Here is a 15,229-nt window from a genome sequence, read left to right on the forward strand (position 1 = left end):
GCCCTGGGGAAACCCACTGGTGACCAGCCCCACATGGATTTAGTTCCATTCCCCACCACTCTCTGGGCCATCAGTCAGTTTTTCACCCAGCAAACAGTTCCCTCATCCCAGCCATGAGCAGCCAGTTTCTGCAGGAGATGCTGTGGGAGGTGGTGCCAAAGGCTTGACTGAATTCCAGAGAGACACATCCACAGCCTTTCCCTCATCTCCTGAGTGGGTCATTTTGTCACAGAAGGAGATCAGGTTGGTCAGGTAGGATCTGCCTTTTCCAAACCCAGTCGGGCTGGGCCTGATTCCTTGGTTTTCCTGTTAGTGCTGTCTGATGGCACTCAGGATGATCTGCTCCATGGACTTCCCTGGCACCAAGGTCAGGCTGACAGGCCTGGACTTGTCCAGATCCTCCTTCCAACCCTTCTTGTGGATGGGCATCACAGTTGCTGATTTCCAGTCAGCTGGGACTTCTCCAGTTCACCAAGGGCTGTTGGGCAATGAGTGAAAGTGGCTTGGCCAGCTCTTTCTCCAGCTCCCTCAGCACTCTCAGGTGCATCCCATCTGGGCTCAGGGACTTGTGGAAGTCTCACTGGCAGAGCAGGTCACTCATCATTTACCCCTGGATTTTACAGGAGCTTCACTCAAACTCTCATCTCCAACTTCTAGCCCTGGGATCTGGGTATCCTGAGGACAAATTGGTTTAGTGTAGAGGCAAAGAAGGCATGAGGTCCCTCATCATTTTCCTCCTGCCCTGACCCTGCACTGCCTCTGCATGCAGCAAAGAATGGAGACTCTCCTGAGCCCTCCTTCTGCTACCCATGGATTTAGAGACACACTTTGTTTTCTTTAAGTGCAGAGCAAAACTCAGTTCCTATTTGTCTTCAGCCCTTCAAATTTTCTCCCAACATAACCTCACAATATCCCTGCACACCCCCATGCACTTCTTCCTGCTCAACCTGTCCCTCACAGACCTGGGCTGGATCTACACCACAATCCCCAAAGCCATGCACAACTCCCTCTGGGACACCACAACCATCTCCTACACAGGATGTGCTGCACAGGTGTTTTTTTATTTCTTCTTCATGTCAGCAGAGTTTTTCCTCCTCACCATCATGTGCTACGACCGCTACGTTGCCATCTGCAAACCCCTGCACTATGGGACCCTCCTGGGCAGCAGAGCTTGTGCCCACATGGCAGCAGCTGCCTGGGCCAGTGGCTTTCTCAATGCTCTGCTGCACACAGCCAATACATTTTCCCTGCACCTGTGCCAGGGAAATGCCCTGGGCCAGTTCTTCTGTGAAATCCCCCAGATCCTCAAGCTCTCCTGCTCCCACTCCTACCTCAGGGAAATTGGGCTCATTTTGGTTAGTGCCTGTTTAGTGTTTGGCTGTTTCATTTTCATTATTTTCTCCTATGTGCAGATCTTCAGGGCTGTGCTGAGGATCCCCTCTGAGCAGGGACGGCACAAAGCCTTTTCCACGTGCCTCCCTCACCTGGCCGTGGTCTCCCTGTTTCTCAGCACTGCCATGTTTGCCTACCTTATGCCTCCCTCCATCTCCTCCCCATCCCTGGATCTGGCCCTGTCAGTTCTGTACTCGGTGGTGCCTCCGGTACTGAACCCCCTCATCTACAGCCTGAGGAACCAGGAGCTCAAGGATGCCCTGAGGAAAATGATGACTGGGTGCATTTCAGTAGCAACAATTTGCCAGTTTTCTTCTGTACAGTGTTCACAATAAAACTCATAAAAGGCTCACCTTGCCTTCCCAGGTTTTTCTTGGTGGTCAGTGGGGTTTATTTTTCATAATGTTGTGCTCAATGAAATTATTTTATTCATTCTCTCATCTAAATTTATTTATTTATTAATTAATTTAATTTATTTTTTTCTCATTTATTAATTTAACACTTTCAATCTTTATTTGAGTAATTGTTCTATCTTTGTTTAAAGAAAATAAACACTCTTGCAGTAGCCTTGCTTATCTGATCCTTTTCCTTTGAGACCTTTAGGGATCTAATGGCCAGTTCCATGTGTGCAGAGAGGGGCAGAAGAGTCCCAGCACAGCAGCACTGCCAGGGAGCACCAGCACTGGGCCTTTGCTGACCTGCTCTCTTTCCACTTGTACACTCTCCTGCAGAGCCCCTGGGCTGGACTAAGGCCTTGGTCCTCTGCCAGCTGGGACACAGACCTGCTGCATGTCTAAAGTAAACAATTTCGGCGGAGAGAAAGGACTTCACCAACAAGCTTATGAAGTTTATAGTGAAGACCTTTTATTACACAAAGCACACAGTTTATATGTGGTTAGGACTACAGCTTATTGGCTAAAAGAGTTAACACACCACCACGCCAGATACTTCAATTGGTTAAAGCCTGTCTCTCACAAGTCCCATGTTTATATTATTTCATCCTGACTCTTTTCGTGCCCCTGCAGAGTCCTGTGAATTCCTACTATGTGAATTCCTGGGGAGTAACCTCCTCCCTACCAGCCAGCAGCAGCTGAGCTCTTTCCTGCTTCTGGCTGACAGCTGAGTCTCACAGGGTTTTCTGTAGATCTGAATTGCTCACTTTTGATTTTACTGTAACAACAAATCCCCTTTCTTTATTTTGAGCAATTCAGATTTATAGCATTGACTTGTGAAGTGAGTCTACAACACACTACAATAGGCAAAGCAATAAAACTAAGACAAGTACAGTGATTAAAACAATTGTTAGGCCTTCTTTCAGAAAATTGAAGAACCAACCATTAAATCTCAGCCTTTTCAACCAAGTATCAAAAGCAGATGATGTTACCATTGGCTTTTTCATATAGTCTTTTAGCTATCTTAAATCTGCATGAAAAGACACTGAATGATCTGACAAATTCATGCAGCACGTCCATCAAATTCCTCAAAACAAAGGCCTGGAGCTAAAAGTTGTGCTGAAAAAAAAGAATATCTAAAGCAACTTTAATTTGCAACAATACATGCCTAATTCTATCTACATCAGTGGCAAGACAAGGCATCTAAATTCTTCAGGTAATTATTTGACCTTTAAAGATGCATTGATCAGTCATTTCAGACCTCAGAGAACAGATACACACACACACAGTTATCCTGACAATTCTTTGTAATCGTGCCACAAAAATGGCAATAGCACTTCAGCATGGCCCTTTAGGAGAAGGCTACTGCACCTGATAGCAGCAGCACTTCAGCTTGGCCCTTGGCTGAAAGCTGCTGTGCCTGATGGTAACTGCAGCACAACTGTCTCCATCAAAAAATTCACCAAAAAAATCTATAAGTCATTTTTAGAGCAATTTGTTTAGCTACTTCATTTATCATTTGTTGATCTTGACTTGGTTTTTACTTGCAGTTCTGTCACTTGTACTACTTTATTCTTTTTCTGATGTTAATGTCACTGGTGTTCTCCCCCGATTTTTTTTCAGATCCATAAAATTATTTAGTTATTATCATCTTTCTTTGTCTCTTTCTGCTTTTTCCATAGTTTTCTCCCCCTTTTTATTTTTAGAATATGTAGTGAAAGTACTAATTGACAATACACTTATTAGCTATAAATGCAACCTTATTCTAATGACTTAAACCTTAACCAAATTAGCGTTACTCTGCTAACTCAATTAACACTTTAAATCTTAACTTATTCTGCTTAACATCTTAATTTATTAACAAATTAAACACACTATTCAATTTTACCTAAAATCCTTATTTTCTTAAGAAATTAAAAATAATATTCTATTAGCTTAACAACTTAACTACCTTAACAAAAGAAGAAACTTTATCCTATCTGCTTAACATCATTATCTGTAGCAAATGAAAAAACATTCCTGCAGGCACTGTCAGTGATGCATCAAGAAACTTAAGAAACCTTAACAGAAATATAACAACACTACACAACATTATTTCTAAAAACTGGTTATGTTGCATCAAGTCTTAAATTCATAAAAAACAGAGCTTAACATTTCTTATTCTTATCATTCTAGTGTTACCTGTGGTAAATATGCATTCTTGTATTTAAAAGAACATATCCTAACCAATCTAATGATACATAACTAAAACCATTCTCTGGTTTAATTCACTGCAGAACTCCTAAAAAGAGCTTTTTGAAAATGCCTAATACTAACAAATGGAAACACATCAATTATTATCAGCTGTTATGAATTTTGAATCCAAAGGTTCAAATTAAAAGCTCAATCAGTCACTCAGATGTTCTGGTAACTGATCTTGATTCAGTCAGAGGAAACTGGCTGTTCTTATCCATCGCTGACTTCAACCTGTGAAGACAAAAGTAGAAACTTTTCTCCAAATTATTAAAAGCTGACAACATTCTATAACTTTAAACAAAAGCTAAATTAACAAAGAAATCAGTCCAACAGATTTCTTTGAGGCTTCTCTGTTGCCCTCCGAATTGCTGGAGAAAGATGCTGCATTCTGTCTGTGCATGATGTACTGTAAGGCTGTGACACAGGGCACCAGGTGCCTGTGTCCCGCTGTCTCGAAGGCAGCTGGGCTGATGTTTGTTAGAGCGAGGTCACTCAAGCTGCTCTCTGGGTCACTGACAGGCTTGCAGACTGTCAGGAGTGTGCTGGAACCACAACAACCAGAGTCCTGTGTGAGACTACATCAGCCAGGGGTCTGTGCAAGGAGCTGATGTCGTATGCAAAGCTCCGCCTGCCCACGGTGACGTCTCCGAGGGACCCGCCTCCCTCCCCATCGGAGGGGGGGCTGTTCCCTCCCATCTCAGAGTGGCAGCGCCACTTTCAAATTTCACAGCAAAAATTCTCTCAGCATCGAAAAGCTGGAATAGGGGGGTTTCTGTGTTTGCAAGCACAGTTCTCCCAGTTCCCATGTCGCGCTGTCTTTCTGTCTTGTGCCGATTCCGGGACCTCTCGCAGGGCGGCGGGGACGGCGGGGGGGTGTGGCGAGCGGGAGGAGCTGAGGGTGCAGCGATCCCCGAAAGCGGCGGGAGCTGGACCTGCGTGGCGGTGGCCAGGGCTGGGGGGTGGAGGCGGCGGGAGCGAGAAGAGGCGGCGGGACGCGGAGCGGGGGGGGCAGTGCCCTCGCAGCCGGAGCCACAACGGAGCCACAGTGAGAGCTGGCGGGAGCGGGGGGAGAGGCGAGGCGTCCCCCAGAGCCTGCGCGCGACCTCCAGAGGTGTCCCCCAGGTCGGCCCGCAGCAGAGAGGGGGGCGGCGGGAGCGAGAGCCGATCGCGGCCAGCGCGGAAAACCGCGGCACTCCCTTCGGTTCTAATGTCCCGCAACACATCCCTTGCAAGTTTCTTCCTATCTCTGAGTTTCCCACGTAAACAGCTTAAACGCCGTAACATCGGGAAAAAAGTCTCTATCTTGTGCCCACTTTCAAAACTACTTTAAAGTCCAAAAATTATGGCAAATCCCTTTCTTAGAAAGGATATAAATGGAAGACCTTATCCCCATCTCTTCCCCAACCGCTTGCCCACCTGAATTTTTAAACAAGATTTTCCGGACGACTTTTCCTGTCGCTCCATGACGCGTCTTTTCTGTCTCAGGCTCCGCGGGGCACAGCGGTCCTGCCTGACCACCGGGGCAGTGCTCCCTCTCGGTTGGAAACTTCTCCGCCTCATCCTCGTCTCCTACTGCTTCTTCTTCAGGGTGCAGGGGTAGGGAAACGCAGCCATCCCAGGGAATATCTTCCTCATGCCCGAGGGTATCAGCCGTATTCGGGTGCCAGTTAAAGTAAACAATTTTCGGCGGAGAGAAAGGACTTCACCAACAAGATTATGAATTTTATAGTGAAGACATTTTATTACACAAAGCACACAGTTTATATGGGGTTAGGACTACAGCTTATTGGCTAAAAGAGTTAACACACCACCACGCCAGATACTTCAATTGGTTAAAGCCCATCTCTCACAAGTCCCATGTTTATATTATTTCATCCTGGCTGTTTTCATGCCCCCGCAGAGTCCTGTGAATTCCTACTATGTGAATTCTTGGGGAGTAACCTCCTCCCTACCAGCCAGCAGCAGCTGAGCTCCTTGCTGCTTCTGGCTGAAAGCTGAGTCTCACAGGGTTTTCTATAGATCTGAATTGCTCACTTTTGATTTTACTGTAACAACAACAGTGCCCCTTTGGTTACAGAAGGTTCTGTGGTGCCACAATGTCCCGTTTGGTTCCAGGAGTTTCTGTGATGTTACAGTGTCCCTTTGGTTCCAGGAGGTTCTGTGGTGTCACAATGTCCCCTTTGGTTCCAGGAGGTTCCACACTGTCCTTGCTGGAACACACCTGGTTGGATGTTGCCCCGCCTACACAGCTGCTTCCAGCTCTGGGGTCCCAGCAGAGCAAGGAGATGTGTGATGGCTGTGGTTGCCTTGCTGTTGTGGGGTGATTGGGATATTCCCAAAGGTTATTAAGATGAGGGGAGGCTTCCTGACCCCACAACCCTGGATGAGATGCTCCAGAGAGAAAGCCACACCAACGAAACAGGAACCAAAAGCCCTTTATTGAGGCGAACTGCCTCCTTATATAGAGTTGGGAACAGAACGGTGGGTGGTACCCTGATCCTCATTGGATAAGAAGAGGATCAGGATACACACCAATAACAGAACAAATAAGAGTTTAAGTGACCAATGAGAAATGAACTATAACAGCCAATCACAGAACACGGCAGGAAAAAGTGCCAGGAAAGAGAGCCCTGCAGGGGATGGTGGAAGAAGAACCTGAATAGGGAATGACTAAGAGAAAAAACAAGTGGGGAAGCCATATTAAACTTGTGATGCAGTTTATATTAAACAATTGCTGTGACCATCTCCTGGTCCTCTTCTGGAGCAGGTGCAGCCAGCTGATCATCATCGCTGGAAACCCTCCGTTTGTAGTAGTGATTCCACTGCTGATAACAGAGGTCTTCTGCCACAAACATGGAGCTGTTGGAGCGAGTCCAGAGGAGGCACCAAGATGATCAGAGGGATGGAGAAGCTCTGCCATGAGGGAAGGCTGAGAGAATTGGGATTGTACAGCCTGGAGAAGAGAAGGCCTTGGGGTGACCTGATTTTGGCCTTCCAGGACCTGAAGAGCCAACCAGAAAGATGGAGAGAGACTATTTACAAGGGCCTGGAGTGAAAGGACAAGGGGGAATGGCTTCATACTGACAGAGGGAAGGGTTAGATGAGATATCAGGAAGAAACTCTTTATAGTGGTGGTGGTGGCACAGGTTACTCAGAGAAGTTCTGGCTGCCCCATCACTGGAAGTTGTTCAAGGCAGGGTTGAATGCAAAACATGGACCAGTGGAAAGTGTCCAAACTCAGTTGTCCTCAGGTGATGGGGGTCTGAGTGAAGCCCACATAATCCAGGAGTATATGCTCAGTGCCAGTGACACCCCAGAAATCCCTGGGCCCAGACGGGATGCACCTGAGGGTACTGAAGGAGCTGGATAAAGAGCTGGCCAAGACACTTTCACTCACTGCCCAGCAGTTCTGGTGAACTGGAGAAGTCCCAGCTGTCTGGAAATCAGCAACTGTGATGCCCATCCACAAGAAGGGTTGGAAGAAAGATCTGAGATATTCCAGGCCTTTCAGGCTGACCTTGGTGGCACAGAAGTCCATGGAGCAGATCATCCTGAGTGCCATCACACATCACAAACAGAACAAACAGCAGATCAGGCCCAGCCATTGTGGGTTTGGGAAAGGCAAGTCCTGCCTGACAAACCTGATCCCCTTCTATGACAAAATGACCCACTCAGGAGATGAGAGAAAGGCTGTGGATGTGTCTCTCTGGAATTCAGTCAAGGCTTTGGCACCACCTCCCACAGCATCTCCTGCAGAAACTGGCTGCTCATGGCTGGGATGAGGGAACTGTTTGCTGGGTGAAAAACTGTCTGATGGCCCAGGGAGTGGTGGGGAATGGAACTAAATCCATGTGGGGCTGGTCACCAGTGGGGTTCCCCAGGGCTCAGTGTTGGGGCTTGTCCTGTTTGACATTGTTATTGATGATCTGGACAAGGGGATAGAGTGCAAACTCAGTATATTCATGGACAACACCAAGTTGAGTGTAACTGAGGATCTGCTGGAGGGCAGGAAGGCTCTGCAGAGGGATCAGGGCAGGTTGGATCAATTAGGTAAAGTGTCTGGTCCTGCTTTTGGGTCACAACAACCCCATGGAATGCTGGGTGCAGAGTGCCCTGAGAGCTGCTCATCAGGAAGAGACTTGGGGGTGCTCTTGAGAGCAGCTGGGTATGAACCAGAGTGTGCCCAGGTGGACAAGAAGGCCAATGGCATCCTGGCCTGTATTGATATTAGTGAGGCCAGCAGGACCATGACACAGATTATCCATCTGCACTGGGCACTGGTGAGGTCACATCTCAAGTCCTGTGTCCAGTTCTGGGCCTCTCACTGCAAAAAGGTCATTGGGGGACTGGAGCACGTCCAGAGAAGGGAATGAAGCTGGGTGAGGGTTTGGAAAAACTGCCTGAAAAAGAACAGCTGAGGGAATTGGTGTTCTTGAGTCTGGAAAAAAGGAGGCTCAAGGAGGACCTCATTGCACTCTAGAAAGACCCAAAAGGAGTTTTTGGTGTTGTGGGGCTTGGTCTGTTCTACCAAGGCTACAGTGCCAGAAAGAGATGAAATGGCCCTAAATTGTGTCAGGAGAGGTTCAGATTAGATGTTTAAAAAGGTTTTTTTTTCCCTGAGGCATTGAAATAAGTAACCCAGGGAGGTGGTGGAGTCTCTGGAAGTCTTCACATGGTGTCTGGACGTAGCACTCTAGGATTTGGTTTAGGGGTGATTAAGGTGGTGCTGACTTGACAGTTAGACTAGAAGTTCTTGAAGGTCTCTTTCAACCCTGATGGTTCTGTGATTCTGTGACCTGTCATCACTGTTTCCAGGTTTGTGCTCTAACCAGATCCTGGGGATGTTTTCTGAGTTGGATTTCTCAGTGGGACCCATTAGCAATACAAGAAACTTTACAGTTTGAATCTCACTTTGGTTTCTCAAGAGGTTCCTGCAACTCTCTTCAGGGTCTGATGTTCAGGGACTCAGCACCAAGCCCCCAAGAGGGCCATTAAATGCCCTGGGCTGTTGCTGTGCTGTTGAGCTGGGCCGGGCTCCTGGCACACAGGGAGCTCCTGGCAAGCGGGCAGCGCTGCAGAGAGACAGCTCTGCCCAGGAGCAGCTCCTGTGCACAGCCCAGCAGGGCTCAGGGCACTGCCAGGGCAGCTCAGGGACACCAGCAGGGCACAGACAGAGCTTAAAGGGGCTCAGCATTGGGAGGATGACTCAGAGCTCTTGGAGGAGAAATCTTTGCAGTGCTGGACACGGTGAGTCTGTGGGTGCAGGGCAATGCAGGGGCAGCTCCTGGAGGCATCTCCTAAAGCTGGCCCAGCCCCAGCTGATGGGATATGTGAGGAGGGGGCTGTTGGGGGACACTTTGGAATAGCTGTGGAGCTGGGGGTGCAGCCAGGGGTGCCCAGGGCTGTGGGGCAGAGCAGGGTCCTGCAGCCCAGGGTGCTGTGCTGGGACAGGGACTCTGCTGCCTGCCATGGTCAGCTCTCAGCCAGCCTGGGGAGCTGCTCACAGGGCTGGGGAGAAGGGCTGTGGGGAAGAAGCAGCCCCTGGGAGGGCTTCTTCTCTCGCTCAGTGGCTGCTGCAGGGTTTGGGACTGTCACAGTCCCCACACCAACCCCAGGCAGTTCCCAGGGCACATTTCAAGGTGTACATTAAAGCAAAGGCTACGTGAAAGAAGGATGCTGTGATTTTAGTCTTCTGACCTGACATGTCTGGCTGGACAATGGCACATACAAATTAATATCTCAGTTGAGGAGGAGGCATGGAAGCTCCAAATCTGGCTCTCTAAGAGGAGAAGAAAACAGGGACTTCTCTCCAGCAGAGCCCATCAAACATACACCTCCGGGCTGGGACTGAGGAGATGTTCCAGATCTGTTTTTGGAAGCAGCACTGGCCTGCTCTCAGCACAGCACAAATACTTATGGGTTTATTTATTCTAAGATTTATTGGTGTGAAACCAATGTGAGTGCAGCACAAGGGAAAGCTCACAGCAGATGGGAAAGAAAGATAAACACTGCATCTCTCCTGGCTCTACTCTAAGCCACAGAGAGCTGAGGCCCTTTGCCTCATGTCTTGTCTCAAGACCTTTTATATTTTCAGTCAAAGGATTGAAAATCTCTAACCCTAAAAAGAACACTCCCCAAGTATGATGTTGCAAAATACAAAATAGAGCCAAAATTATTCTAAGGACATGTTCAGCCTCTCTTCTGCAGAGTCAGCAGGACAGAGACTGAGAATTTTAGAAAAGTGGATTACATTTGACGTGTCTCATGATTCTCAGAGGTGTCATAAACCAGCTCCATTTCCCCAGTGCAGCAAGGCAAAACTGAGTACTTGGCAGCACATGGGCAGAGATCCTGCTCCTCACATCACCCTGAGCCAGCACAGACCAAAGAAGGGAAATTAAATTCCATTGGGGGAGATTACTATGGAAAAATGGATTGGCTTTGCTGAGAGGAATCTGTCTTAATTTTTCCCTGTTTCTTCCTGTGTTTGAACAGGTCCTGTGCAAAGAAATAGCAAATGTCCAACAGCAGCTCCATCAGCCAGTTCCTCCTCCTGCCATTGGCAGACACGCGGCAGCTGCAGCTCCTGCACTTGTGGTTCTTCCTGGGCATCTCCCTGGCTGCCCTCCTGGGCAACGGCCTCATCATCAGCGCCGTAGCCTGCGACCACCACCTGCACACCCCCATGCACTTCTTCCTGCTCAACCTGTCCCTCACAGACCTGGGCTGCATCTGCACCACTGTCCCCAAAGCCATGCACAACTCTCTCTGGGACACCACAGCCATCTCCTACATGGGATGTGTTGCACAGGTCTTTTTCTTTTTGTTCTTCATCGTGACAGAGATTTCCCTCCTCACCATCATGTGCTACGACCGCTACGTTGCCATCTGCAAACCCCTGCACTACGGGACCCTCCTGGGCAGCAGAGCTTGTGCCCACATGGCAGCAGCTGCCTGGGCCAGTGGCTTTCTCAATGCTCTGCTGCACACAGCCACTACATTTTCCCTGCCCCTGTGCCATGGCAATGTCCTGGGCCAGTTCTTCTGTGAAGTGCCCCAGATCCTCAAGCTCTCCTGCTCACAGTCCTACTTCAAGGAACTTGGACTCATTGTGGTTACTGCCTGTTTAGCCTTTAGTTGTTTTGTTTTCATAGTTTTCTCCTATGTGCAGATCTTCAGGGCTGTGCTGAGGATCCCCTCTGAGCAGGGACGGCACAAAGCCTTTTCCACGTGCCTCCCTCACCTGGGCGTGGTCTCTCTGTTTGTCAGCACTGCCATGTTTTCCTATCTGAAGCCTCCCTCCATCTCCGCCCCGTCCCTGGATCTGACATTGTCAGTTCTGTACTCGGTGGTGCCTCCAGCACTGAACCCCCTCATCTACAGCCTGAGGAACCAGGAACTCAAGGATGCTGTGAGGAAAATGATGACTGGATGCTTTTCATCAACAATAACCTGTCTTTTCTGCTCTATAGAGTTCATAGTGTAACTCATTAGAAGCTCAACATGCCTTCTCAGGTTTTTGGTGATGGTCAGTTGGCTCTTCTTGTCAGGATGTTGTGCACAATAAATTTTTTTATTAATTTCTTTTGTCATTCTTCGTTTTTCTGTGTGACTCAAAATCTCTGAGGAATTGTGCTCTCTTTATATTCAAAGAAAATGAATTATCCTGAACTGTTCTTGTTCATCTGTGATCCTATCTGTGGGACCTTCATAAAGCTGCAGGGCAATTTCATATGTGCAGAGCAGAAGGGGAAAGAGTCCAGCACAGCAGCACTGCTGGGGACCAGCAGGACTATTTAGAGTTGCTCCCTTTCCACTTCCACACTCTCCTTCTAAGACCCCATGTTGGTGTAAGATCTGAGTGCTCTGCCAGTTTGGTTGGGCTGTTTCTGTGTGGTGATGCCCAAAGGGGCACAAAGAAACTGCTTAGAGACAGAGTTTTAATCTTTAAGCAGCAAGGGATTTATTGAAGCAACGTTGGGGAACCGTCCGATTCTCGTCGGACAACAGAGTTCTGAAGTCAGCAGTGTGAAGCCAGAGTATTTATACAGTTTCTGTGAGAGATTACATCATTTTTACATGCATATTGATGTTATTGCAACACTTGGTTATAATATATAGAGCAGGCGGAGTCCAGGCGGAGTCAGGGGTGGAGTTGTCATTTTGAGGAATATTATGGTGGGAGTTCCTGTTACCTCATCTGGTAGGGGTCTCATTTCACCTCCTCATCCTCGGTGAACTTTTCAACTTCTACTGAATTTTGCTGATTTTAATATAGATCGTGCCAAAATGCTGTGTTTGAAATTTCTTGTCTCTTCCTGCAGGTCACCGTGTCCTGTGCTCGGGCTGTGCTTCTCCCTTATATGTTATTGCCTGCGTATTTCGTATTGGTTTGGACGGAGCTCAAGACCACCTTTGGATAGCTCCCAAACCTGGTTTCTATCCAGCTATATTTCCTGTGGCTGGCTTCAGAGACTGTTTTGTGTTAATTCTTTGGGTCCTGTGCTTGCTCTGCTTCAGTGGGAGTGCTGTGACTGCCAGCAGACTATGGGCATTTTTGTGGCAGAGTTGGCCTCAAACAGCAGTTCCATCATGAAAAGGGATCTCCTCAACACAGTGCCTGCAGGCTTAGGTCTTCTTCTAAAGTCACTCTGAAGAACATGCACAGAGAATGGACTCTTAAAGAGGCTCCTTTTTTGGCTTGTTCTCCAGGGTCTCAGTGTGATGAGATCAGGGGCTCAGGGTGGCCTTCGAGAAAATTAGATCTGCTTTTGCTTGTTGATGGCCAGAGCCCAGGCAGATGGAGAATGATCTGGGATTAACATTCATGGGTCTCTGTAGCTTGTGACAGGAATGATGGCAGGAGAATGTTTTATTGAAGAGACCTGGGAACAGCCAGGAGAACTCAAAGGACCTGCAGGGACAGTTTGTGCCAAGGAGTCAGCAGGAAATTCAGCCCAGTGAGCACAGGCCTGTCAAGTGTGGGGTCACTCCATGATTATATTCTATATCTGGGTGTAAACTGAAAAGCAAGAGCTCTGAAGATCCAGGGGACACATCAGGTACAGGGAAAGGAGTCTAAGTGACCTGTCTTACCCTCAGTGAAATTCCACCGTTGGATCCAGTGTAGTACCCAGACCCATCTCCCAGCACTGGAACAAGGCAGGGCCCCTCTGAGCACCCTCCATGACCACACAAGAGCTTGTGTGGCAGGGGGTCAGTGGCAGGGACCACCATCAGCTGGCTCTGCCTCCCAGCCTGACCAGCACAGCCCAGCAGTGCCCCCCCGTGGCCCCAGGCACCACAGCCCTTGTGCCCTGCAGAGCAGCACCCCCAGCTCAGGGACTGTGGGGAGCACAGGGAGGGGCTGCAGGAATGGCTGGTCAGGCCAGCACAGACGTGTTCCCCTGGGGAAAGGCTCTGTGGGGAGATGGGATGTGCCAGGAGAAGAGCAGGGCACGCTGTGGGTGCCCATGAGGGTGGAAAGAGAAACACTTTGCTGTTGGTCCCAGCTTTGGGAAGGCTGCCCTGTCCCTTGAGCTGCCTGAGGAGCTGCTGGGTCAATTCTCTCCTCTGGGGACCAAGGGGGCTGTGAAATGTCTGAGGTGGGGAATTAAACAATAAATAAACCACAGAGGAACTGGATCATTGTGATCAAGTGAATGCACATTTATTACACACTACACACTGTTTATATGGAGCTAAAGCCTCGTACTATTGGCTACATTGAACCTCACACCATATAACTGCAAATCCCAATTGGTTATAACCCATATCTCACAAGTCCAATGTTTATATTGTCTCATCCTCGATGTTTTCAGGTGCACCTCCAGAATCCTGTGTGAAAGTCGAGGCGGTCCCATGAGAAACCTCTGGGGAGTTGCCAACTCCTCCAAGCAGCTGTGACTGTTTATTCTTAGCTGCCTTCAGTCTCACAGGGTTGATGCAGGCTGGATCGTTCATGAGCCCATTTTCTGAAAGAAACCCCTCAACATATCCCCTCTCTTTATTTTGAGTGATCCAGGCCTGCCTCACAGACTAGTGAACTGTATTAACAACACATTGCAATATACAAGGCAAGAAAACCAAAGCAGCTACAAAAAATACAACAATTGTTAGGCCCTCTTTCAAAAAATCAAATGACCAACCATTAAATCCCAACTTTTTCAACCAATCACCAAAAGCAGATGTTGTTACAGTCAGCTTTTTCATTTTGTCCTTCAACTGTCTCAAATGTGCATAAATGGACACAGAATGGTCTGATAAATTCATGCAGCACATCTATGAAATTCCTCAAAGCTAAGGCCTTGAGGTAAAAGCTGTGCTGAAAGCAAAGACAATCCAAAGCAACTCTATTTTGCAGTAATGCACGACTAATACTGTCTGCATCAGTGGCAAGACAAGGCATCTACATTCTACAGGTAGTTCTTTGGTCCTTAAGGATGCATTGATCAGTCATTGCAGACGTCAGAGGAGACACAGAGACACACACACAGAGACACACACACAGACACAGACACACACACAGACACACACAGACACACACACAGACACACACAGACACACACAGACAGACACACAGACACAGACACAGACACACAGACACACACACACACAGACACAGACACACACACAGACACAGACACACACAGACACACAGACACAGACACAGACACACAGACACACACACACACAGACACACACACACACAGACACAGACACACACAGACACACACACAGACACAGACACAGACACACACACAGACACACACACAGACACACACACACACACAGACACTCACACACACACACACAGACACAGACACACACACACAGACACAGACACACACACAGACACAGACACACACACAGACACACACACACACACACACACAGACACAGACACACACAGACACACACACACAGACACACACACACACACACAGACACACACAGACACACACAGACACAGACACAGACACACACACACACACACACACAGACACACACACACACACACACAGACACACACAGACACACACAGACACAGACACACACAGACACACACACACACACACACACACACAGACACACACAGACACACACAGACACAGACACACACACACAGACACAGACACACACAGACACACAGACACAGACACAGACACACACAGACACACACACACACACAGACACAGACACACACACAC

The 15,229-nt window shown here is 48.2% G+C and overlaps 2 protein-coding genes across 2 annotated transcripts in view; one reads left to right on the forward strand and one right to left on the reverse strand.

Moving 5' to 3' along the window:
- The window catches only part of LOC139673847 (class I histocompatibility antigen, F10 alpha chain-like), a 283,320-nt gene that overhangs the window by 117,459 nt on the left and 150,632 nt on the right, over positions 1–15,229 (reverse strand). The gene's annotated exons all lie outside the window — the stretch shown is intronic.
- On the forward strand, positions 10,528–11,505 carry LOC139674327 (olfactory receptor 14J1-like). Its single transcript, XM_071560529.1, has one exon. The coding sequence runs from the start codon at positions 10,537–10,539 to the stop codon at positions 11,503–11,505; it is 969 nt and encodes a 322-aa protein (XP_071416630.1). The 5' UTR covers positions 10,528–10,536.

Source organism: Pithys albifrons, chromosome 7 (assembly GCF_047495875.1).
Source record: "Pithys albifrons albifrons isolate INPA30051 chromosome 7, PitAlb_v1, whole genome shotgun sequence".
NCBI lineage: Eukaryota > Metazoa > Chordata > Aves > Passeriformes > Thamnophilidae > Pithys > Pithys albifrons.

Excerpts from the sequence above, each read along its gene's own strand:
- LOC139674327 (XM_071560529.1), top strand. The coding sequence starts at position 10,537 with ATGTCCAACAGCAGCTCCATCAGCCAGTTCCTCCTCCTGCCATTGGCA.